Source organism: Danio aesculapii, chromosome 23 (genome assembly GCF_903798145.1).
Source record: "Danio aesculapii chromosome 23, fDanAes4.1, whole genome shotgun sequence".
NCBI classification, from domain to species: domain Eukaryota; kingdom Metazoa; phylum Chordata; class Actinopteri; order Cypriniformes; family Danionidae; genus Danio; species Danio aesculapii.
Window position 1 is genome coordinate 24468243 of NC_079457.1, and position 27997 is coordinate 24496239.

General features: G+C 37.7%; 1 protein-coding gene across 1 annotated transcript in view; it reads right to left on the reverse strand.

The window, feature by feature from the left end:
- agrn (agrin) overlaps positions 1-27997 on the reverse strand; it is a 463463-nt gene that overhangs the window by 170476 nt on the left and 264990 nt on the right. The window contains exons 5-6 of the mRNA XM_056448992.1: positions 25126-25341; positions 2725-2949 (exon numbers count right to left, since the gene is read on the reverse strand). Coding sequence (XP_056304967.1) covers positions 2725-2949; positions 25126-25341 — 441 coding nt within the window. The remainder of the gene's footprint in view (positions 1-2724; positions 2950-25125; positions 25342-27997) is intronic.

A 27997-nucleotide genomic window follows, 5' to 3' on the forward strand; every position in this document is an offset into this window, starting at 1 on the left:
TCGGATCTTTATTAAGGAATAAGAAAAGAACAGATTCCCGAAAACCACAATAAGTGAGAGTGAAAGATATAAAGGTTTATTAAAGCAAATATATAGAGACCTAAAGCAGGACATGACCTACTAAAGCATTTTTAACATGCCAGTCCACTTTATTGACTTAAAATGTGAACGTGTCCAGGCTTCATCATGCAGAACAGATGAATAAAAGAGATCAAAATAAAAGTCTGAAATGTCAGAGCGGGGTGGAATAAGCTGGAAAAAAAAGACTCTGACAGCTTGTCAGGCAGCGTGGAAGGGAAATGTCATTAGACAGAGCAGGGTGGGAAGGGGGCTTTTCATGAACGCCACTCTGTCCCCATGATTCAAACTCCCCCACCAACATGAAACAGCCAGGATTAAATCAAAGAAGAAGAGCTCAAAAGTCCAGACAGTTAGCATGGCGAGGTGTGACGTGACGGGAGCCTTCAGCGGAATAATTGATCAGTTGAATTTTTCTACTCAGAATTCCTCAGTAATGCTCTTTAACAAGCATGCAGAATCGAAATCCCACCGGGGATGATGAAATACATGTAATGTGTTACATAATCAAAGGATTTCTCTCAAGGACTATGACAAGACAACAAGTGTTAACATGCAATACCGTAACAGTAAAGTCTCGTAAAGAGGGGTGTTTTTTCAAATCTTTAAAAAAATTTGAATACAAATAAAACATATACACTACTGCTCACAAGTTTCACTAGTTTCCATCAAAAAATGCGAATGAATATGTACACAAAACTGGAATATTGCATAAAAAACGCACAAATAAAGCAGCGTTTCCATCCAACAAGTCAAAAAGAACAAAATCGTCACTTCCTGATTAACTGGTGCCAAATATCAACAGTAAAAATGGAAGTTGGTGCAGTAAGAGAAGCTGCGTGAATCTTTTCTTCATTTAATAAATGACTTGCGCTTCTGAAAACAAATGCCGACATGCAATGAAGGAGTGGTGGCGTTTGAAGGCATGACAGTTCTGGAGGTAATTAATAATATAATAACACTAATACTGAAGCAGTTAAGGTGTTTTATAATGACCAAAACAACCTTTCAGATGTTTTACAGTGTGCTCAGCCTGCTGATTTGTCCATTCACACACATTTTTATCATCACATGATCTCCTATAACATACTGCATACTGGAATTTGCTCGGTAAAAGTATTTCCATTGTAATTTATGTGCATCTTTTTGTATTGGATAAAAAGTTTATCCTTCTCAGCTATGTGCATACGTTTTTTATGTGCATTTTCAAAATATATGCGCATCTTGCCGCTTCCATCAACTGTTTTTTTATGCGCATATCTAAAATGTGCATAAAAATAGGTGGATGGAAACACAGCTACTGTTAAATGTCTTACCATTTAAAATAAATATTTTAAACTAGTTTGTATTCAATTTTTTTTTTATATTTGAATGTATTTAAAATAGCTAGTCATTCTTGTGTTATATTATACATGTGATATACATACATACATACATACATACATACATACATACATACATACATACATACATACATACATACACACACACACACATATGTATATATATATATATATATATATATATATTATTTTTTATTGCGGGGTGTATAAAAGAAATTAACTCACACTAAATTGATCAAAAGTGTATCAAAATTTAACATTTATAATATTCAATGGTAATACTGTAGTTTAATTAATGATTCAAATCATTTACTATTGGCTTAATACATGCCTATTATTAAGTTATTACTGTTTATTAGCCTTTATAAAGTATGATCTTATTTTACTACTACCTTACTAACTGTTAATAAACAGCTAATTAACAGTTGATTGAGCAAATATTCTTAGTTAATGGTTTGTTAATAGCATAAATTATACATTCAAATAAAGTGTGACCCATTCAATTTATTGTGTGATGATTAATAATGTCAAATCTTTGCAGCTCTTTGTTTTTCTGGTTTCAACTTTTATAACAAGTTTAATCGTAAATAAAACAGCATTTACTTAAATTAAATATACTAACACAAGTATAATATTATATAATTCATTACATAATCAAATAATAGCATATATATTACAGTTAATAAATATTCATTCTGGGTGGCATGATGGCTCAGTGGTTAGCACTGTCTCCTCACAGCAAGCAGGTCACTGGTTTGGGTCCCAGCTGGACCAGTTGGCATTTCTGTGTGGAGTTTGCTTGTTTGCATTGGATTAACAAAGTTGGCTGTATTGTATGAGTGCGTGTGTGAATGCAAGAGTGTATGGGTGTTTCCTAGTACTAGGTTGGCGGCATCCGTTGCATAAAACATGCTGGAATAGTTGGAGGTTCATTCCGCTGTGACGAGCCCTGATAAATAAGGGACTAAGTCAAAGTACATTGAATGAATGAATGAATACATTAATGAAATACTAATTCCTAAGTAGCCAACGACCAAGACGCTTTAACATTCTGTATTGTTTAAAGTGCTATGGAAATAAAGCTGATTTTAAACTGACAGCACTATTTTAACTTTGTACTTTATTAATGGGCACCCCTTGCATTTTAAAAACAACACTCCCTAATGCTGACCACAACTGCATACTAAAAGCAGCCAAAATGACCTGCACTCACAACTGCCATGACTGGTACAGTAATTGAAGCAGATGCGATAATGATATTAACTGCAGTGCTAATGAGTGTATAACTGCTCCACAGACTCACCGCAGCGGCCCTGGTGATGCACACGGATGTTCTTCTGAGTGGCGCAGGCCTTCATGTTGAGTTCACATTCGCTTTGGTAGTCCAGGCCGTCGCTGCCACACACCACATGCTTGGGGACGTTTTCACAGCTCAGAGGGCACATACACTTGGCGGACAGACCATCCGATGACTGGATGCAGGTGCTGCCAAAGCTACAGGTCACCTCACTGCATGGGTCCTTCAGGGCTGAAAATTGAAAAAAGAGAGAAAATGAGGATAACGTTGCATTGCAGTGATGTCATAATCGAAGGGGTTGTAAGGTATAGGGCCCTGTGAAATCTGATCTATTTTTCCTAAATTACATATTATTATTTTAGTAATTATTACTTTTATTATTATTATTATTACTTTATATTATTTATTTTGTATTTTATATTTTATATTCCATTTTAAACTTAAGCTTTTATGGTTTAAATGTAACTCTACTAATCATAACCTAATATATTTCATTATTTATTATTAATTATTTGAAATATTTTTACAATTGTCGTTACATTAATATTACATATTTATATGTAATATACTTTATTTTTTGTTCCTAATTCAGATTTTTTTCTGTTAAGAATTAAAGTATTATTCACATTTATTCCCCTAAAGGCCCCTTAAATTAAGATTATTATGACTTTATTAGTATTTATTTTTATTATCTATTTATTCTAAAAACTAAATGTGTTATGCTTCAAATTGAATTAAAGTAATCAGAACATAATGAATTAAAATATTTATTTATTTTATTTATTTAGATCTAATTATTTTAAAGAATTTTTTTCTCAGCTTATACAACTACTTTATTTTTGTCCCTAATCCAGTTTTTTTCCTGTTAAGAATAAAAACATGAAAATGATTTTTATATGCTTCCCCTTAAACTAATCATTTAATTAAGTTAAGCCAAACTTCTTTAACGAGTTGTCATAAACATTCTAGAGTTTCTGTGTCCTTGACATAATAATAATTTCATCCTCTAAAATCTGTAAAATGCTCATGAAATGACTCTAAGTGCTACTCAGGAGATAAAGCTCATGTCTAAGTATAATGAGATTGCAGGCGCAGAAAACGGCAAACAAAACTGTACATTAATTATTATTCATATTATTCGTATTACCATTTTTTTGTCTACAACACAATTTAATTAGGTGTACAGTCTTACTTTGATTCCTTCATTCGGTAAATCTATTTGTTATGCATAAACTCTGCATTGCTTGTTAGCATGTTGGCATCTTTCTAATGTGTTCTGGATGACTGGAGGAAACCCATGCCACCACGGGGAGAACATGCAAACTCCACACAGAAACGCAAACTGACCCAGCCGGGACTTGAACAAGCAACCTTCTTGCTGTAAGGTGACAATGCTAACCACTGAGTCACTGTGTCGCTATTATTATTATTATTATTAGTAGTAGTAGTAGTAGCAGTAGTAGTAGTAGTAGTAGTAGTAGTAGTAGTAGTATAACTTTATATAGTTACTTGTATATTTGTGTGTATCTATTCCATTTTAAACTAAAGTTTTTATGGTTTATAAGTAACTTTAGCAATCAATCCAGCTAAGACCAGGCTGGAAATGGCTGGAAACCAGCCTGGAAATGGCCAAAACCCCTCTAAAACCAGGCTGGTCAACCAGCTAAAACCAGCCAACCAGCCTAGGCTGGTTTAAGCTGTTTTTTTTCAGTAGGGAGAACATAAAAATGTTAAATATTTATTTAATTAATTTTGATTCAATTATTTTAAATACTTTTACAATTGCAATTACATTTATACAATATCACAGCTTATACAACTGCTTTGTTTTTGTCCCTAATTCAGTTTTTTCCTGTTCAGAATAAAACATGGAAGAAAAATGCCATAATCATAATCTTAAAGTCATAATCATTTAATTTAGTTGAGCCAAACTTCTTTGACGAGTTGTCATAAACATTCTAGAGTTTCTGTGTACTTCATGTGATGATAATTTCCCCACCAAAAATGTGAAATGCTCATGAAGTGACTCTGAGAACTGCTCAGAAGATAAAGTACATGTTTACATATAATGAGAGAGCAGACATTAAAAAAAATTGTGCATTCATTATTATTCATATTAATTATATAAACATTTTCATGTCTATAAAACTATTTAATTAGGTGTACAGTCTTACTTTGATTCATTTCATTCTGTAAATCTATTTGTTATGAATAAACTCTGCATCGCTTGTTAGCATGTTAGCATCTTTCTAATGTGTTCTGGGTGACTGCTCGCTGGCCTTGGCCAAAACACTCCATCATCCTTACGTTTTATAGCTTGTACCTCTACTCATGCATCCAGCACACACACGGTTCGGGATGAGTTACGTGCCAAAGCTTAATATTTAATGTCGAGAGTTTGCAAGCAACGCTAATTACATGATGTACTGTTAGTGGTGTTTAGATAATTGGCTAGCCGCTAGTCTTGTTCACACTATAAGGTTTGTTTAAGGTGTGAGTTCAAGGGTGAGCGCCAAACACAAACCCTATTACTGATGTAAAATTGGGTTAAGATGAGGCACAGTCTTCCAGCAGCTCCACACGGATCAGAAGGAGCCCATGTCGATACAGATGGCAGAGTGAAGTGGCTTAACCCGGGCTGAAGAACAGCTCAGTGCCCTAGACTTGAATATTCGGTCACAGCTGGGTGGGTGTACAAACAAGTCACTCTAATTCACCACGGACCATTTCAAGCAAGCTTTGCATTCACAAAACATCCTCAATTGCTATGCCTCAGCGTTCCCATCCTTACGCTGGAGGGACCTAATCAGCTTTTTTTTTCACTATGAAAATAAGAAAGCAGTGTTTTTTGGGCAAACGACTTTGTCTATTTCTTATTAAACATTCTGCCACTCAGGAATTGATGTTGAATAAATGATTTACGCAAAAAATGAAATTTCTGTCATCGTTTGCTCGAGTCGTTCCAAAGTCGTATGATGTCTATGAAACACAAAGAGGATCTAAAATTCAGGTCACTCTTTTTCATATAATTGAAGTGAATGAGGATTGGGACTGAAAAGTTTCAAAGTGATAAAAGCGGCATAAAAGTATTTTAAAAGTGATCCTGCATTTTTTATAAGTCTAATGAAGCAATACGATGAGTCTGTGTCATGAGGCATGACTAGTGTGAAATGTACAGAATACAAAAGATGCGCAAATCAAACTTTTCACTCTTTACAAGTGAATATAAAATGACATATTTTATATTTTAAAAATGCTTCATTCATGAAACATTTGTAAATATTGGAATAAATTCGAAGCACTGTAATTTGTAAGTGAAACCGACTGTTATGATTATCAGCAATCTAGCAGCTGCAGATCACTAATGGACTAAAAATTCACCATTACATGGACTACAACTCCAAGCATGCACCACACACACGGGTTCCTGATCCTGACTGATTACAAACTCGCACAGCTGAAGCTGTACAAGCACTGATTAGAAGGACTATTTATACAGCACTCACACACATACAGACATTGCTGAGTCTTGTTGTTACCTGTACACATTACGAAGCATTTCTCCTTGCCTTACTTTTCCATGTTTGATTCTTTGCCTTGTATATTGTTTTCTGATGCTAGCCACCTGGACTGGCCTCTTTGTCTGTTTTTGACTTCTCTTTTGGATTATACTGTTTGCTCCTGTGATTGACCCTTGCCTGCCTGACCATTCCTTGTATAATAAAATCTTTGCAATTGGATTCTCACCTCCATTGTCACATCCGTATTATTACAGAGACCTTCTCAAAAGCTCACCTCACATGTCCATTAATGAATTTCCATCATTCCTTAAAAAACATGCATGCTGATTTACAATTAATATAACCTCTGCCTACAAATCACAACTAACCCTGCAGGCACAGGATGTCAACATGACGTCATATTGACGTTGTACCCTAACGTACCCCAACGTTGTGGGGATTTTAGATTTTTGTTTGGAAATGAAATCAGGTTGATGTCAGAACCCAACATCAGGCCGACGCCAATTTCCAATATCCAACCTAGAAATCAACCTAAAATCAACCAAATATCAACTTCTAATCATGTTACACCTTGACGTCGTGTGGACTTCTGTATTGGATTTTGGTCACTTTCCAACACAACCTAAAATCAACCAAATATCAACGTAATTACACATCATTATTAGACCTCAAAATAATGTTGTCCTCAGATGCTGGCTAGACATTGAAATTTGGTCATCTGACATCATGGCCTAAATCTAACCTAATATTAACATCTTGATGTTGTGTGCCAAACTGAATGAAGTAGGCCAGTAGATAGCCTGAAGTAGAATTTTCAACATTTAGGATAAGGTTTTTATCATTCACTTATTGTTAACATTCTTAACAGTTGCATTTTAGACTGTTTATGAGACAAAATGCTATTGAATGAAACTTTGAATATAGCACACAGGAATGGACTAGTTTAAATATGTTTTATAATTTCTTTTGTGTCCTGTTTGAAGCTTACATTACCATTCCTTGAAACTGAACAGAAAAGTATTCTGACCAAAATACTATTCAAAAGGTCTCCAGGTTTGTTCTGCCACAAAAAAGAAAAGAGCCACACAAGTTCTGAACGACATAAGGGCGAGTAAATGATGAACTAATCCTTTAATTCTGCCTAAATGAGAAAGGTGGAAGTTTTAATTGCAATACACCAGGGCGATTTAACTGAAAAGAATACATTTCTATTTCTGATCCTCCGAGGAACCATTTGATTATTATCGTTATTATTTAGATGATAAATATTCATGAGGCCCTGACAAACACGGAGTTGCCGAAGAGCGAATGGACCGTGTCACTTCAGCAAGGGCTTCTTTCATTTCCGACTGTCCCCACACACGCCATCAGCTCCAATTCATTCCCACTATCTCCGTCCCCGTTTTCACCTCTGCCATGCGTCATATCAGCCTACAGTCTCTGCTATCGTTTGTGTGTTTTACTTTGTGTAAATCCGCTAAGAGAACCCACTTGTTTAATTAAAGGTTTCTGCCTCTCTCTAAGGACCACGCTCCAGTTTTGCAGTGTGACACACACACACAGAAACCCACTCACACACATGATAAACCTGGCAAGCGGCATCGTAAGGATGAGATCAGTGGCGCTTTCGTGTGTTGTGTGATCAAAGTGTTCATTCTCTTTTCCTACACTTCCTTGCTAAAAAAAGACGACTGTTGCCTCCCTCGTCTTTGCACGTCTGAACCTCGCACTTCATCAGCTTGGGTTTGCTAACTAACCAACTAGTAGTGCCTCCAAAAAATTCATTGTTATCATTTGTGTGGGGGAAGTGTGAACACACACCCTCGACGCTGCAGACAGCATCCACACACAGGCCGTGTTTTACACTTTGTAGTGATGCTGAAGTAAATATGAGAGTGTACTTATAGGTTGTTCTCACATGACGTCATTGATGACACACGGAATTCAGATGGAGGATGGAAGTGATTCTTCTACATAGGAATTGCTATCAGAACATCAAAATATTTCTGTTTTAGGGAGAAAGAGATAAACCAACAAATAACAGAGGAAGACTGGACAGATATGTGTGTCACACATGCAAAAACCACAAACTCGAGAGCTTGGAGAGAGTTTGGACGGAAAAATCTGTCTTTATTGCGTACAGGTATTGAAAGTTTGGGCTCTTGTTGTAGACAATGTGGAACCTCAATGGCTAACCAATTTCACATTTTTTGGGCTTGCCTAAAAATACAAACCTTGTGTTAGGAAATAGCGACTGAAATAAAAAAGATAACTGGAGAAGAATTGGACTACTCATTTGTTACATTACACCTTGGGAAAATACCAGAAATTATTCCAACTATTGACAAGTACTTAATTCAAATCCTTTTGACAAGTAGCAGAAAAGCCATGACTCGAAAATGGTTTCAGGCTGATCCTCCAACAAGGGCTCAATGGATAGAAACTGTAAAGGGAATACACTGTATGGAGAGACTGACTTTTAACCTAAGATTTGATTCAAAAAAGTGCAACAAGTACTGGCAAAAATGGTCTGAGTATGTCATTGTAAACAATTTGTGATACGTCAAATGCATTATGACCTGATTTTGTAACCCATATGACAACCGCTTTGTTCTTTGTTGTGAAGTTTCATAAACTAATTTCGAGTGGAGCATGTGATTTGATTGAGCACGACTGGCCGCTCATCTGTAATCAGTAATAATCCAATCAGAGTGATCCTAGTTTACTATAAATGGATCATTTTCTCCCTACTGTTCTATCTTCGTTTGGAAGAATCCCCCCTTCCACCCCATCTCCTCCTTTTCCTCCCTTTTCTAAAGGGGGAGCTCTCGAGACCTACCTGATCTTGGATCTCCTGATATGCTTATTGACTGGGTGGGAGCCCTGGGCTCAAATATCTCCGAGCTCAGGGTTCTCTCCCGGGACAGCATGCCAAACCTGCTTTAAATGCCAAGCATATCTAAGTGGGAACTCTTGAATGTATTTATATTTTTTCCCCTTCTGTCATTTTTTTTCTTCTAAATAAAAAAAGTAAAAAAAAAAAAAAAGAAATTATTTCTGTTTTATGTTGTTTATAATTGTTTAAATTGGCCAAAATAAGAAACAGCTTTCAAAGACTTCCAAAAGTTTTTAAAAGAAACTGGCTGAAAAACAGAAGGCAGCATTTGATAAGAATTTATTCTATACATCCATGCAAACTTTTTTTGAACACAACAATTCGTTTGACAGCACCAATAAAGATTATATAAAAGACCAACTATGTGTATAAATATGTTAATGTGTTATATAAAAATCAGATACAAACACCAACACTCCAATGGAGGACGCATGAAAGCATCGATGCAGACTTGAGCGCAAAACTAGCTTGAGAAGTCCCAGAAGTCATTGCGGCCAAATGAAGGAGGTGGGAAGCGCAGCATTTCATATATATATATATATATATATATATATATATATATATATATATATATATATATATATATATATATATATATTTATTATTAAAGTTCAGAGATATAACTTATTTATCTCAGGAGTTTCTCTAAATGAAATGGTAAAAGTAAACATTAATATGAAAATCTTAATAAAGGCATAAACACATTAAGAGTGTTTATTTGCTAAAGTTTATATTAAAATCAGTTTTATTGGTATTGTGCAATGTATATTTGTAAGATCTTTATGCATATATTGCATTTGTGCATATATGTATATGTTGTGAAAAGGGGAAAAACAATAAATCATTGTATGAATGCTGTAATGTTTAAATAATTTCCTGTTTAAAATTTGTGAAGGTCACGTGACTATCAGGAAGAACCAGGAAAGAACACAGCATCTCATTTCTCACAGGATGCGTTCTGTGTTCTCGTGGTCTCCCGAGTTTGTTCTTCCGAGGTAACTTGGCAAGACTGGTCTCCACAAGAATGCAAGTCCATTCTCTGCATTCTTAGAATTGTGAAACAGCCATGGACTTTTCTCTATGTCTCCCATTGAGTTTTTTTACTTCCTGCCCTCCATCTGAATTTCGTGCATTACCAGAACCACGTGATTGAAAACAACCTGTACTCTAATGACTGCTAGCTGATATAGTTGCAAGTTACTAATCTTCAACAGGATGCTCAAAGAGGACAATCACAGTACAGTGCTATTCATTCATTCATGCCAAATGATTCATCCCTAACATGTTGCAAGTTGTGACCTCACTCTCGCCTATGCGGTGTATTTTTGCAATGATAAACAAGTCTGTTCAGCCTATGATGGCCTTTGAGATTGACGCATTTCGGGACTCTCTACATCCTCAGTCAAAACTAATGGCAGCTGAGCTCTGACTCATTACTTCTACTTCAACAGATTGGCCTCATCCCCAAAATCCTGACTCCAAGACGCTTGATTTCATCAGTCTGATGCAAAGCGGTGCTTTAAATCAGTTCTGATGTGTCTGTCAGGTAATACGCATTCAGACGTCCGACGATCCGCATAAACAGCTTCCTTCTCAGTGGTGCTCTGTTTGTTTTGTGACAGTACCCAGAATTGCCTCGGCGAACCCATTAAATAACAGTCGGAGCATTTCCACCTATTGTCGCAGAGAGTTGATGAGCAATGAGAAAAGGGATGAGCTGATTAAAATGCAAAAGGCCGCCCGGTGTAAAGCGCGTACGCGGCTCTCCGCTGCGTTAGCACAGATAAGCCACCTTCTCAAGGCTGAGACAAGCAGGCAAATTGCCTGTTAGGATGTGACCAGCGTCGCAAGCTGAGTGGATAGGATCCACTGGGGTCACCACAGAGATGAGCTGTTTCCTCCTTATGCTTTAGTGCTCATTTTCAGGGAAGAAAATACAGTATCCTGAGGAAAAAAAAGGCGGGAGTATGTAGTTACCTATTGATGAACTGGAAATGTCTCCAATTAGGTGTTCTCTTTCAGCTCTGGAGCGCTTAGGACAATGGGAATGTATGAAAAAATAGGACTTAGACAACTAACTAATAAGGGGGGAGGAATAAACAGAGTGAGAAAAAGTGGAGAGAAGCTTCCACTGATCCGCCTTTCTGACAGTGCTGTGATAATGTGTTAGTGCTGGATGTATTAATGCGTAATGCGTGCAGGGAGCTGTCAGCGGCCGCTATGTGATCCTGACGGGATCGGCTCGGCACAACCCTCCCTGCTCTGTGAGCCCCGGGCGCCCTATCCAGCGTAACAGAAGATGTATGCGTATGTATGAGCATCTGTATGTGTTAAGGGGGCTTGAGTGGGGCTGTGGGTAGTGCTGCTCTCGAATCTTCTGTGTTTAGGGAATGTAGTTCAACAACTAGCCACAATTTGATCACTTTTTGTGATATATTGCCGCAAAGAAGATAAATGTTGTAGTTTTCTTTGCTTTCAAGTGTGAAATACTTCTAATTTAAATGAAGAATGCAGTGTTGCGAATAATTCATCCAGTGGCATTATCATTTGTAATTAATGACGACACCAGATGCAGGTATAAACTGCATTTGGATATTAACTTTGGTTGTGGTATACACAAATGTGGCATTTGACTAAAAGTACAGATACCCGTTTAAAATGCTCATGTGATCGAATACATTTGAACAGTCAGATTGCTTTTGTTTCTTCAACTGTGATTGTTAATATTGGTCTAATATTTTATTTGGGTTGTAATGCTGCTTGAATCCTCATTTTTACTATTGACTGCAAATTTCAGCAAGTATTCTGACAACAACACATTGGAACAAGAATTATTTTTTTGCCATGGTTTTAGTGAGTTTTGCAATGCAATAAGCTACAAAAGGCATGAGAGCAAAACAAATATGTCTAAGGCACATTCACATAGATAAACAATGGGGAAATTAATAGTATTGTAAATTTGCTTGAAGCTTTATACAGAAGAGGATGGACAAAAGTGAACAGTGGACAAAATGTTACCATACCCAATGTTTACATCTTACGGTTTGCACTATCTAAGCATTTGTAGCAAATTATTTATGCAAATAAGGAAAATCTGGAAATGTCAAGATACTCAAATTTAAAACCCAGGCTCATTCTGAAAACTTAGTCCCGTGGACGTTTCTCCCGGGAGGTACGTATTTTTGCAGTTTTTGGTTTTCGCGAATCCACGAGAGGCCGCTGTGTGCGCTTTTAAATGTCTCTCGCGAGTGCCGTTCGCGCTCGCGCTGTTCTCGCGTAAACCCACCAGAGGTCGCTGCCAAACAACCGTCTGTCCGACTGGCTGAATGATTGACTGGGCGACCGACCAATCGGCCCGCCGACCCACCCTCCTCCTTTCCTGAATCCAACCAATTTTACCGATTGACCTGCCCACCCGCTTACTTCCCTAAACCCAATCAACAATTTACAAAAGCCGTCCAGAAAAAGTAAAGCCCTCGTCTGATTTTTACCACGTTTTCAGATTTTACCACATTTTCACCCTGTCATGAACTTGTTCACTTTATTTCTTGGATTCTGTTTTTGTCTTACTTGATTTCTGGAACCGGACTCGAACCCGGTCATCATCGTCAGCTCCTCTCTGCATCTCAAGTCCGCTGACGTAGAGGACGTGCTAACTGGACAAACTGGTTGCGGCGGGAAAGCCCTCCACACAAAGGTAAGCGGTCAGCCGGTAAGTGCTAAAAGGAACGGCGTCATACCGCCCTGCAGCGTTCGCTTAAAAAATGAAATGCAACCATACGTATCTCTGGCTGCATAATTTGCCATCTTCAGAAATGTCTACGGGACTACGTTTTCAGAATGAGCCTGGGTTGGATCATTTTGAACCCAATACAAGATTAAATTCTGTGAAAAAAGAAAAAAGAAAGCTGTGTGCTAGTATTCCCAAGTATTCATGTTTCTCTCTGATCCTTGCATTAATACCAAAAAACTTCAGATAAAAAAAATGAAGCTGAACCTCAGCAGATGACCTCCAAACCCACTGTCCCACCCTACGCTTTTGTCATCTTTCACATGGCGAGATGATTTGTTCTTTTGATGTATTTCTTCAAAGGACTTATTTGACTGCAGCTGTCTTCCTCCATTGCACGCTTCAGTGCTGCCCTTGGATAAAGAAAATTAAGCACAAAAATGGATAATACACATCTTTTTGTGGCTGGACTCAAAGGCCAGGCACTCCTGCTTCCCTGCAATAGCTGTCAGTGCGAGTGCACGTGTAGTATTCCCAAGGTGAGCACCTCTAGACTTAAAGACTGTGAAGACAGAGAGGTAACATCACGGGCAAGACCAGCAGGACTACATTAGCTCAAGGGTTTAATACACTACCAAACATGTCTATCGGAGGCAAGGTTTATCCCCTGTGAGCTTCAGTGAGAGCCAACATGATGCACTGCACAGCAAATGCTAACACGGTCTTCAGATTGCAGGCTAAGACTGATTAAATTCTGCACACATGCACTGGGTATGCAACAGATAAATCTATGCGTCTGCACGGCAAGAAAAAAAATCTACATCAGGATGAATTCAAACATAATCCCTACATCTACAGTTGCTTGAAATGTTTCATATACAATGTGTGTTTAAAATGTTTCACACAATCATAGAAAAAAATGAAAACAGCTATTCTAGAACTGAAATTGTGAAACAGGCTTGCTAGAACATTGCTAAGGGGTTGTTCAGATGATCTGGGTAATTGCTATGATGTCAATTCAGGCCTCATTCTGAAAATGTAGCCCTATATATATTTCTGGAGATTGTGAAATATGTCCCCAGAGGTGTTTTTTTGCAGTTTTTGTTTTCGCGAATCCACCAGAGTCCGCTGTATTACGCTTTTGAGATCTTAAATTTCTCTCGCGAGTATGATTCGCACCTGCTTGTCTCACGTGAATCCACCAGAGGCCGCTGTCAGCTGACTGACTGATTGACTGCCCCACCCACCCCCTTCCCTAAACCCAACCGATAGTATTTTAAAAACCGATAGTGTTTTAACCCACCCACTTTCCTAAACACAACTGACAGTGTTTTAAAAAGCAATCCAGAAAACGAAAAACCCCCTGTTTTTTTAACACGTTCTCAGATTTTAACACATTCTCACCCTGTTTTAATTTATTTGTTGATTTTATTTTTTTATACCACTTGGAACCGTTCTTCGCTGGACTGGTACCCTGTCGTCACGGTCAACTCCTCTCTGCGTCTCAAGTCTGCCATTGTACATGACGAGCTAACTAGACAAACTGGTAATAGCTGGAGAGCCGTCCATACAGAGGTAAGTGGTCAGCTGCTAGCGCAATAAGGAACAGCATACCGCACTGCAGCGTTCGTTTTAAAGACGAAATGCAGCCATGCGTACTTCTGGCTACATAATTCACGATCTCCAGAAATGTATATAGGGCTACGTTTTCAGAATGAGCTGATGATGTTTCTAAAGCATTGTTAAGTGATTACTATGGTGGTTAGGGGAATTTTAGAGCATTGCTTGCTTATGTCTTTGTACTCTGGCACTGTTGCACTGGGTGTTTTTAATGGTAATGCTAGGATGTTTTGCATTGTTGTCCTAAATAGTTGTTAGGGCATTGCTAGGGTGTTCTGATGAGCAGCTATGGGATGTTTTCTTTTTTTTTTTTTGTATTAACTCCAAAAGTTGTACCTATCGTGGTCTGGGTGGTTGCTGTGGCATTGCTAGTGTGTTCTGGGTAGTTTTCAGTACCTCAACATTGCTCTCACAACAATTATAATATCAGTGCTATCAGTAATGTTGGGGTGTTCTAAGTATTTGTTAGGGTATTTTGGTTGGTTTTCAGTGCATTAATAAGTGGCTACTGTGGTGGTCTGGGTGGCTGCAATGAGTTTTTTGAGTTTTTAATAGTCAGTGCCATTGTGTCCTGGTTGGTTGCAATGGCAATGCAGGGTAGTTACTAGAATGTGCTTGCCAGAGCATTGCTTGAACATTCTGAGTAGTCACTAAGTGGTTGCTGATTGTTGTTTTTTCTTTTCTGCATGTTGTTTCAATTGCTAGGTAAAACATTTACTCAGTGGGCAAAACTATGTACAGTAACACTGTACAAGCAATTCATTTTTATAACAGTGGAGGTACAATTTGAAGGTAAATGCTTAATGTTAGAGGTTTGTTAAAATCCCCAATTAGGAGCTATGTTTGTCTAACAACAGCACCTAACTCCAGCAAGCAAACCTAATTAACAATAGCAAAGGTTCAGCCAGTCACCGAACTGCACTAGAAAGAGATTCAGCGCGGCTGCTGTGGGATTTTCCACAGGTCAAAAGTTAATGATAGCGGCCAAAGAAAAGGGCAGGACGCCTTATTTTGAAGACCACATGTGGCTTACATAATGATCTTCCCTCACGGTGGTCTGTTACTGCAGTACTACTCAAACATAATGACAAAGATGGAATTGTTTGTTTCGTCTAAAAGCAATATCCCCAAAAAATATGTTTTCTTTTTTTTCCCCTCCAAACAAATTTTGAGTACAATCAGCAGGCACATTTGACGCTAATCATTTTCTTTTCCTTCGAGCGAGTCCCTTCAAACACACAAACACATTTATCAGCTGGAATTCATGCGTTCGGCAAGTTGATAATATACAGTCTGTCGGGAGAGACTAGAATTATATTTTCAAGTGGTTTAGCAGCAGCTGGAAAAAAGAGACATGGAAACTCATAAGTGTAATAATGGGTGGTGTGTGTATATCTTGACTACATACCATATGTAAATAACATAGCTTTACTATGCAACTGATGAAATTAAAACAGGTAAATTTGATTATTCTAGTCTCTGTATCAGAATGTAACAGTGTTTTTTTTTTAAAGAAATATCTCTCAAAGTGGCTGGTCTGTTCTGCACCCGTGTGCTCCGTGGAGAAAATAAGAGCTCCTGAGAGATTCATGTGAAGCATCTCTTTGTCACCAGAACCCTGCTGGCTGATGGGAAGAGCTGTTCTCTCCTGTATTAAATTGAGAGAGGTCGGGCAGACACCTCTGTGATTACCGCAAAGGGCCTTGAGTGGACACCGGCGGGTCTTCATGAATGGCTTTGTACTTGTGCATGCTCAAATGTGTGCGCAGGTAAAGTGGCATGTGTTTGTGTACGTGTTTCAAGAAAGGTCTTTGAAAAGAAGGACATCGTCGGAGTGAAATGTAATTATGAGCTGAAATGAACTCATCTTGCTTAGTGGTAGTATTCTTTTGGAAGGAGGAAAACCGAATAAGAAAAAGGAAGGGGTAAGTATAAGGACAAACAGCAGCTTATTATCCGGAAGATGATGGGAAGGGCAGTGGTTGTGTGCTGCTGGTTTGTGGGAATGTGTCTGACTGTGTGCTACACAAACAGGAAGCTGGATAAAACAGTCAATAATCATTATCTGGCACAGCGAGCACATGCATTTAAGTACCGGAGCGCATTCAGACGTTGTTTTCATCGGCAAAATATAATCATACCCAATCAGCTGTGATTGTTTCTTTAAGATGTCGTTATGATTTACTTTCAAAAGCACAGAATGTGTCCTGAAGCATACTGTGTGGCCATCAAATATCAGTGTAGGCGCATGGTTGAAGAACAGTATAGATGTGGGAAATGCAGGGTAACACAGACTGTATTTAACTGAAACTAGTTGGCACAATAACTATCACACACTTTTAGAGTGGTCTAAATTCTATAGGGATTAAAAAAAAACAAAGTGCCAGAAAATAAGCAAAGAGATAAATCAATCCCTGCTGAAAAAAAAGCTTAAACCAGCCTAGGTTGGTTGGCTGGTTTTAGCTGGTTGACCAGCCAGGTCTTAGAGGGGTTTTGGCTATTTCAGACTGGTCTTAGATGGTCAGGCTGGAAAATGACCAGCTAAAACCAGCTTGACCTGCCTGGTTTAAGCTGAACATAGCTGGTTTTGGCTGGGTTCCCAGCATGGCTAGGCTGGTCAAGCTGGTTTTAGCTGGTCATCTTCCAGCCAGGCTCAAAAGAGCATTTTAAAAAAAGAAGAGTCTAAGGCTCAAGACTGTGTATGTATTTTGTGAGGCAATGAAATATGCAGTACTGTGAAGTAAGGCTGCATGATTTGGGAAAATTTTATATTGCAATTATTGAGGTCAATATTGCAATATGTGATTGCGATAATAAATGGTATCTTGAGTTAACTTGATGGGGTTTTAAGGAAAAAAAACCCATCAAGTTAAACCCCTGTGACTGTGCACGTGTCATTGACAACTGCTAACAGACCGGACCAGATTAAAAACAGTTGATTCCGAATATCTTTTTTTATTTGTTTGTTTTGTTAGCGGCACGGAAATTGGACAACTGTTCTCAGAAAGTACAGTATGTGCTATTATTTATTTAATTGTGATATGATTAATCGTGCAGCACTAATAACACAAGTAAATTATTTTTTTAAAATAAAAATATGAATCTATTCCTTTATAGTCCTACAGATTTACAACGCACAAAATGAAATATGTTTTAAAAAAATCCCTTACAAAAAAAAAAAATCCCTTACAGCATGTACGATGCTGCTGAGATCACATTTTTATCTATTTTGTAAAACCTGCTATTCTACAAAGTTATTGAAATGAACTTTTCAGGGGCAGTAAAATGAAACCATCAGCTTGTTCATGAATATTAATTAGATGGCATCTACAAAGCTACAGTATATTAGGCACAAATCATGATCAATCGATCTACAACTGAAGCAAACGCTGCATGTAAAACTGTAATTTCATGGATCTGCCTATAATTTTTATTCCCAACACTCTTTCCACTAAATGAAGCTCTTAAACAGCAATCATCATTGCCCCAAAATTGGGAAGTAACTCTGGGAAATTTCAAGTGGCAGAAACGTTATAATGGTTGCTAAGTCCCTGATTGTTACTCTCAATACTCCACTCAAGTGCAGCATGGGTTAAAAATAACAATGCATAATTCAGGCCAGTCAAATGCATGAATACATGAATAAGTTGTAAAAAGCTCCCATCTGGTATTAGAAGCGAGAGCGTGGAAAATGTGCCTTTTTAATGTGCCTGTCCTGCTGTAATCTGCCTTATCTCACTTCAACACTACATCCTCCCCTCTTCGGAAGTGAGTAGGACTGCACACACAAAGAGAGAGAGACAGAGGAGGAGAGCAAGAGAAAGAGATTTGTAAGAAGTATCCTCATTCTGCAGGCGATAAGTAGCTAAATGAAGCTCTGGTGATGGCACTGATCATTTTCACATTGACATCTGGGTGTTCTTATTTAGAGTAGCTGTGGTTGCTATAAGACAAGTGACAACTTCCAATCACCGCTGGCTGATTGTCTGATGCATAAGGGACACAAAATTGAAAACAAAGTTTCATCTGAAGTTTTCATCTGATTTACTGAATTCTACAGTACCTCTGGGAGGCCTGTGTGTTTTGTTCTTTAATGGTCTGCCTGGAAACTGTCATTGTGGCACTAAACCCCATCGTAGAATTAAGAAAGACATTAGGTTTGCTATTATGATGATCAGCATCTACCAGGACTAACTAAAACTGTTTCTAAACACATCCAAAATTTTAGCTTGAGCCATAAAATCACAAACATTGGTGTGTCATGGGATTAAACAAACTGAGATTGGTCACTTTACATCAGTCTGACTTTCTATTGGGTGTCCTTTGGCCAATAGCTGCTGTGAGGGAGTCTAGATCTTCTGCCATCACTTCAAAATCTGGGCTTTAAAAGATTAGATTTAACACAACATTTGGGCCCATTTAAAATCTATTTTTGGGGGGTCTAAATATTTGGAATACAGATTAGGTTGATTTAATGTCCTATGCAGCCCTCTGTAGACCTCTAGTGACATCATACTACAGCATACAGTATTAGCAACATTTTTTCAGAAGATATCACATTGGTTTTCAGTTGAGTGAGGTTTTCCGAAGAAAAAAACAACTTCACTTTGATGGATGTTGCTAGATCACAGAGTATCTGCTTCCAGAATTCATTTGAAGAACTCCATTATTGAAAGAGAGTGTCGATCCGGCTATAATTGTGCGCTGGTGGACAGGTCCAGACTGTGTAGTATGTAACCCCAGCTAAATTTAGTCTGAGCGCAAGCAACCGCAGGGGTTTTTTTCTACAGAAGGAGTATGGAAGCCAAGAAGCCGCTGATGAGTGTGAATTGAGTCTCCTGTCACGGAGACAGGTGAATGTGTTGTGGCGAGTGTCTCCATGCACGAGCACAAGAGCCGACACAGGGGTGGAACAGGGTGAGCGCAAAACTCATTTGCACGAGGCAGGGCTAGATACGTGCCACCGGCGACGGCTGCCGAGCCCAGTGGCCGTGGAGGTGTCACCAAGACCCTGGCTGTGCCTGAATAACGAGACATCACGGGGAACAATCAGCCAAACAGGGCGTTAGTTTTCACACTATGTGTCTAATAATGGAGATAGAAGTGGATGAGTGAATTGCCTCAGTGATAAATGTGGCATTTTATCTGATTTAGATGAAAATATAACAACTTATTCATAGGATGACAAAGCATGATTTATACTTTCAATCACATACCGTTTGAAGATGTACTTCAACTGAAGTGATTTAAACCCAACCAAATCATTACTTATATTAGGGATGCACCATATTGAACATTTCTGGGATGAAACATTAACTTACGGATGCACTTGACCCAAAATGGAGACCAAATATGCTTTGTATTAATTATTTATTAATTTTCTTTACTCAATAAAATGAAGTTACTTTTTAAATTCTTTTAAATTAACATTTTTTTAAACTAAAACACAAGAAAATAAAATAATAAATTTTTTACACAGTAAAATGTTATCGACAGTGAATGAGTCAAGATGCATAATTTTACCAGCATTAGCATGACTCACAATAGTGCTATTGCAAGCAGCAGGAACAAGTATATTACATAAAAACATGTCCTGTCTGTGCATTATTTGCTTTTCTGGTGAGCATGTGTTTTCATCCAAAGATGAGTGGAATATTAAGCTAATTTAAGTTTTGACAGCTAGTCAATGCTGCACTCGCTGCTCTTGTGCTTTCAGGTCAGCACAACAACAAACCACCCTGGATCAGAACAAGCCATGGAAATGAATGGGTTTCATAGAGCAGAGCTTTCCGTGTCCAGTGTGAAAACCAATTTAAACCACGCTGTGAATATGGCTTGAGGAGGAGTGAAACCAGTCAGAATACTGCTAAACAGTACAGCACAGCATCGCTTTTTTGCCACCTCATATTTTTGGAATGTTTTCTCTTATGGCTTAAAATAAAAGTGACATATTCGGACCAATAATTTTTGGTGGCTAAAAATGGTGTGTCGTATTCTTTTCTCATTAATTTGTACAAACTATTTAGGATACACCAATAGTATATTAATTATTTGTCAAATCTTTGATATTTCAGTGAATTAAATAAAAATGAATAATGAATGAATGAATATAAATAATGTGTAATAATAAATTATCAATAATAATTGTGAATAAAAATAAATAAATAAATAAATAAATAAATAAATAAATAAATAAATAAATAAATAACAAAGGATTCCAAAACTAACCTAATCCAAGCCAAAACAAAAAGCTATAAACATTATAAACGTTATTTTTATTTACTTCAACCCTTCAGTATTTATTCTAGATAATATAAATGACAAAAAAATAATGATTTTATGCAACACAAGTTAATTCCACTAGTACCACAGTCGTTTTACACCTTTCAGCAAAGCCTTCATTAAAGTTCACTTTCATCTACATCGAAGCAATAGTAATCACACATTTCTTTGAAAACACTCTGTCCTATTCTTCTCAGATGGATCACTGTTATAATGCGTTCAAACAGCATATCCCCAATGCTGCTTCGCCTCAGGGTAAACTCAGAGAGTTTCTTTAATATTGACTGAGATGTGTTTGCAGAACGATCATAAATCAACTATCTCTCATGACTCCAGCAAGCGTTACGTGCTTGGATGAACTTCAGCTCTGACATGAATACTGGACAATGAAACACGCATGTAGCTCATCAGACGTTGGACAGCATGAGAAACAACTGAAGGAGAAAAACGACCCAAATGCATCCCACAGCATCGATACCTGGAGTTACAGCAGGTAAAGAATATGAGAGAAATGAGCCATACTTCCCAAGTGAAGGAACACAGTTTCAGCCGTCAATAACGGGACAAACATATTGATTCCTCCATTAAGCAGCTTCCCATGATACCCCGAGGTTAAGGCTTTTCCACCCCCGCTCTCCTGTACAGCAGAATAACCTCATTTAGACAACAGAAGCCGACAGTTTCAGCCTCGGCGGCTAGCTTAAGTTGTATGCCTGGTTTGGGGAGTGAATATTTGATGCACAGGTTTTTACCTCTTTCGTGCTGCGGGTACTCAAGAGCGCTTTTCATCAGGCTGGAGGTGAACAGACATAATAAAATAAATAAAAAAATAAATAATAAAGACAGAGTGAGAAAAGAGAGCGCTCCTGGCAATCACAGTAATTCCAGACGTGCTCTGCACACATATGATCAATCCTTCTATTGATCAATCGCTCAGGCCCGATGCTCCGCTGCGCCACTGCCAATCCAGATGAGCTCCAGCATACGGTCAGACTGGAATGAGCTTCACACACTCTCGATCTATGAATGACTTACTGGCTGACTGACTCACTTGCACAAACAGCTGGAGACTCTGTTTACACACTAGAGTTCAATATTATCAGAGCACCCACGCTCCCCTGCTCATCTCTGAAAATACGCGCCACTTCAGTGCATTTCTCACCTCTTATCTTGTGCCCGGGGGTCCAAATTAACCCTTTGGCACTCCTGCCAATGCAGCATGAATTGAGAAACGTACCAGCCATACATGTTATCCTTTTTGACTTTTAAATGTTTTGTTAATTATATTACTTATCACAAATTACCAATAAAAACATTTTTACATTAGCATTTATCATATTTATCATATTTATTTTGACTTAATACTAATTGTAACACTTAGGGGCTGCACGATGGCGCAGAGGGTAGCACGTTCGCCTCACAGCAAGAAGGTCGCTGGTTCGAGCCTCAGCTGGGTCAGTTGGCATTTCTGTGTGGAGTTTGCATGTTCTCCCTGTGTTAGCGTGGGTCTCCTCCGGGTGCTCCGGTTTCCCCCGCAAGACATGCACTATAGGTGAATTGGGTAAGCCAAATTGTCCATAGTGTATGTGTGGGAGAGAGTGTGTATAGGTGTTTCCCAGTGATGGGTTGCAGCCGGAAAGGGCATCCACTGTGTAAAACATATGCTGGATAAGTTGGCAGTTCATCCTGCTGTGGTGATCTAAGATTAATAAAAGGACTAAGCCAAAAAGAAAATGAATGAATGAATTTTTCTGATCAATTTTTTCAGTGGGGTATATGCCATGTCCCCCCCGCCATGTCTTTATAATATGAGCATTTATTTTACCCCGGTATATTCAATGGAGCTTCTGCGCTAGCCTGCCGTTTCTGACAGGCGCTTGCGAACAAACGGCTTTTTGTCTCGTTTTACACTAGAGCAACTAAATGAATGCCAAAGTCTGTTTAACTGATTGTATTTGAATTACATTACAACATCGATGCTGTAAAAGAAAACGAATAAAATGGAAAAAAACTCACAATAACAGGTCACCGGAAGTTTATCAGTATGGGAAACACACTAGCTCGGCATATACCCTATTAAACAAAATGCATTTGTCATAGAAAAGTATCCGTTGGTAATGTCAAGTTGTCAGGACAAAGACATTGATTGGTTTTGTTGTCTTCATAATGTCAAGCTGTCATAACAAAGACAGGTTATGATGTCTGTTTATTTCTGATTTTCATAACAAAGATATCTCAAACAATGTCATCTTAGCATTTAAAATGGCATAACTGAGTGAATGACACTTAAGGACAGTTGTCATAAGGCTGCATAAAATCTCAATCGTATGAGATTTTTCATATAAGATATTTCATGACATGTCCTGTCATGATTATCAACTTTTTATGACTCATGAACATGTCTATGAATATACTTATGAATATGTCCCATTCAAGAAAAAAGTCTAGTCACTTTCTTTGGCTAATTTTTATTTTTGACTCTCTTCCAAGCCATCCAAGATGTAGATGACTTTTTCTTCAGCAGAACATTAGTAGATATCTGTAATAGATATCTGTGTATCTGTTACTATTCTATACATCAAGAAAAAAAGTTTTACTATGGGTTAATTTGGCTTGAATTTAAATGCACATTCAACTAAAACCTGCCATAAAAAATAAACAAACAAACAAACAACAGCCTCTAACCTGACTCCCAGCTCCAGTCTCACCCTTTCGGCCCAGGAGAAACACTGATCTGGCCCTTATCTAAGGCTGCTGATCCCATTTGAGCGAGAGAGATGTGACGCCTGATAGCCACACTGTCAATTTCATTAGCGCAATAGCAGGGAGGCTCCTGCCCATTAAAGCCCTGCCGTGGAGCCACCGTCGATTAGCATGGAGCCTGAAGTTCAACAGCATTAACACACCGGGACAGTGTGATCTTTAATGCGTTTCTGAACGAAGGCTGGAGTGCACTGCTAGGCCGGTGCTCTCATTCCTCAGGCCTGATCATTTCCTGCAGGACAGCATGTGATGTGGCTAATTACACCTCTTTTGAAGGGTTTGTACAACATGTTCTGGCAAATCACAAAATTATGCTTCACACTGGACCGGCCCACAGGCAACTTAGTTATCATTCATGGGAGGAAATTGGTTGGAACGTACGTGATGAACAGTAACTTGTGTTCTTTACGCCACAAATTGTCTGTTCATATCAGGATTCAAAAATGTGGAAAGGTGTAATAACAAGTGGAAAAACAGGTGTTTGAGGTGTGTATCAAAAATGTTTGAAATGACAAAAAAAGTAAGTGTGAGCCATTGGTAATGTGTTAAGACTTTATATCCCATTTTTGTACGATAAACAACTATTGTAGATAGATAAATAAAAGTATCATTAAAACAGTAATAAAATAAAAATATTAAAAATATTTCACTTAATGTTATTTTGTAAACACCATTAGCCTTTTTTTTCTAGTAAATATTCTTTATTTATTTTAGCAAATAGTCAAATAGATAGGATGGGGTTGAAAATGTGTACTGTTGGCGTGCCTTCAGGAACACAATTGGGAAACACTGCTTGACTTTAAACTAAACTTAGCTTAGCTTAGCTTAGCTTAACTTAACTTAACTTAACTTAACTTACTTTACCTAACCTAACCTAACCTAACTTAACCAAACAAATCTAATCTAAACTAAACTAAATTAAACTAAACCTAACCTAACCTAACCTAACCTAACCTAACCTAACCTAACCTAACCTAACCTAACCTAGCTTAGCTTAACTTAACTTAACTTAACTTAACTTAACTTAACTTAACTTAACTTAACTTAGCTTAACTTAACTTAACTTAACTTAACTTAACTTAACCAAAGAAATCTAAACTAAACTAAACTCATTTGTTTTACACAGCGGACGCCCTTCCAGCTTCAACCCAGCACTGGGAAACACTAATACACACTCATTCACACGCACACACACACACACACACACACACACACTACCACCAGTTTAGCTTATTCAATTCACCTGTAGCGCATGTCTTTGGACAGTGGGGGAAACCAAAGCACCAAGAGGAAACCCATGCAAACACAGGGAGAACATGCAAACTCCACACAGAAATACCAACTGACTCAGCCAGGACTCGAACCAGTGAGAGGCAACAGCTCTAACCACTGAGCCACCTTGTCACCCAAACTAAACTAAACCTAACATAACTTAAAATGTTCTCAAAACAACCAGGCAGGTTTTTTTCTAGAAAAATATTATTTTCCACAGCAAGGGGAAAAGTTTGGAGGACTCTTTCATGAATTTTCAGGTTAATCTCACAACAAAAGTCCTCGCAAGTCCAGCCTTGTGTAGTGAATGTGACTAGACTTACCGCAGGGGCCTTTGCGCATCACCTTGATGCGTCTCTGTGTATTGCACTGGGCCTTCTCCAGCTCACACTCATTGGAATATGTGGAGGAGTCAGATCCACACACCGGCGCCACCACAGACGTACACACAATCTTCTTACACACACACTCTCCTTTAGACGGGTCAGCCTGGTCTCTCTCACACACCGCTCCAAATCCGCACAACTTCCCTCGGCAACCTAGGAGACACAGACATCAGGATCATTTTTAGAAAGCAACTAACATGTGACAAAAGCAGCGTTAAACAAGAGTACAGTCATATGAGAGCATAACAAAAGACCCTTGTAAAACAGCTCATGCAAATCAGCGTTCAGTTTAAAAACTCTTTATTTAACACATGACCTTTAGAGCTCCTGTCTACAGAGACGTACAGTATTATTATAGCTGCTTTCTTTTTCTGAATCAATGAAAGCACTGTCTCGACATGAGCACTCAGCTTGGAAGACATGGTTCTTGAGAGTGCATTCATAAAAGAAAATTGACATAATTTAACATTCTTAACCTGTGGAACACAGAACAGCTTGGAAACTTCAAAAAGAACACAGAAGTACATTGAAAATGGCCCAATCAGTGCTTTGAAGTCTTAGGATCGTATAAATAGATCAAAAATAATACCCATTATTCACTGAAATTAGTCCTGTTACCAACACAACCTCATGGCAATTCTTTAGCATTAAGGGATTTGAATTGTGTGAATAATACATGTTAATTAGTACCTGTGCATACCTTTTTTTGCAATAATGAGGCTGTACAAATTCACATGATTTTACCACTGTTTAAATGTTTTTATTAGATCAGGTTGGACTCAAATGAAAGTTTTCTTGACGTATTCATGATAGGGTTTATGATCAATGTCCAATTTGTGAAAAAATTGTCATCATGTACTTGTTCAATTCAATTCACCTTTATTTGTATAGCGCTTTTACAATGTAGATTGTGTCAAAGCAGCTTCACATAAAAGATCATAGTAAATTGGAACAGTGTAGTTCAGTTTGTAGTGTTTAAATTCAGATCAGTTTAGCTCAGTTCAGTGTGGTTTAAAAATCACTACTGAGAGTCCAAACACTGAAGAGCAAATCCAATGCGTAGCTCTTGTTCCAAACATGTTTGAGTCTTATCTGTTTTGAATACAAAAGAAGATATGAAGAGTTCAGATGCAAAAACCTCTAAGTGCCGTCTGAAATTTCCATCGAAAATGAAAATTCTTCTCAGACTCCTTTGTTTATGTTGAGTTATTTCACTTTAAAGACCATGAAAAGGACTTTTTCTTTGCCATAAAAGTGATATTACTAAAACCAACATATTGGAGTCTGATAAAAATGCTCATTTCAGAAGAAAATTTCACATGGCATTTAGAGGTTTTTACATATATGTCAATGTCAATTTTATTTTTATAGCACTATTAAACACAACCAGAGGTTGATCAATGTGCTGCACAACATACATTACAACAAAGAAAAATCTAAAACAGACAATTTTCATTGATAAAATGCCAAATCAAAGAGGGAAGTTTTCAACCTAGATTTAAAAACAGACAGAGATGAAACAGATCTAATACAGAGGGGCAGAGCATTCCACAACCTAGGACCAGCTACTCCAAAGGCACGGTCACCTCTGCGTTTCAGGCTTGACTTACGGATACATAACAATCTCTGGTTTGATAAACCAAGAAACCGACCAGGCTGATGCTCAATCAACATATCTGACAGATAAGAAGGTGCCAGGCCATTAAGAGATATAAAAACCAAGAGGATAATTTTAAAAGTGACTCAATAATGCACAAGCAACCGGTGTAATGTGGTCATGTTTTTTGGTACCTGTTAAAAGCCTTGCAGCAGCATTTTGAACTAATTGTAAGATATTCTGACTAATCTCAAAATATAGTGAGTTACTATAGTCCAACCTAGTGGTAATAAAAGCATGGATTATTTTTTCAATTTTTTTCTGGATAGAATAGACTCAACTAGAAGCAGGATTTAACCACTGCATTTATCTGTTTGTCAAAGCTCAAGTGAACAACCAGATTTTTCTATATTTATAGAATTTGAATATAAATTGAATATATTTGAATATATAAACCCACTTGACTTCCATAGTATGCTTTTCGCACTATGGATGTAAATTACCATTGACTACCAGTGACAACCAGCTTCTACTATTGTTGAAAATATCTTTATTTTGTGTTCAACAGGAAAAAAAAGAAACTCAGAATCACTTAAGTGTGAGTAAATGATGAATACATTTTCAATTTAGAGTGAAATATGCCTTGAAGTCAAGACTTTTCAGTGAATCAGTTGATCCAGTTCACCAATCCAATTCTGATTGATTCATCTTTCATGACCTAGATTCAGTTTCATTAAATTTTAGCCTGTTTCTCACACAAAGCTATTGTTTTGATTAAGACAACTTTGAACAGAGAGCATGAGGTGATTGGACCTCATTTATAATACTTTTACAATGACTTTGTGTTCTTTCTGATGCATGAAAACAATGTGTTCAAATGTTCTGAAACTAAAACAATAAACATTTAAAGTTATTTTTCTGCATTCCCACTTGCCCTTATACAAACATTATTGCAGATTAAACTACAGAACAGTGGTTAATACTGCTGCTTGAATATTTCTAACACAATGGCCGAGGGAATTGTGGCAAATTTCCTTTTTTTCAAACAACATAATCCATCTCTTAGTATTTTTCTTGCTGAGAAATCACAGGAATGCTAGAATCAGAGAGGAAAAACGCTGTGATACTGAAAAAATAGCTATATTCTTAGGGTATTATTTTTCAAGAACAAAAATGAAAAGATACTTTGTTTTATTAGTGTGTTTTTGTAAA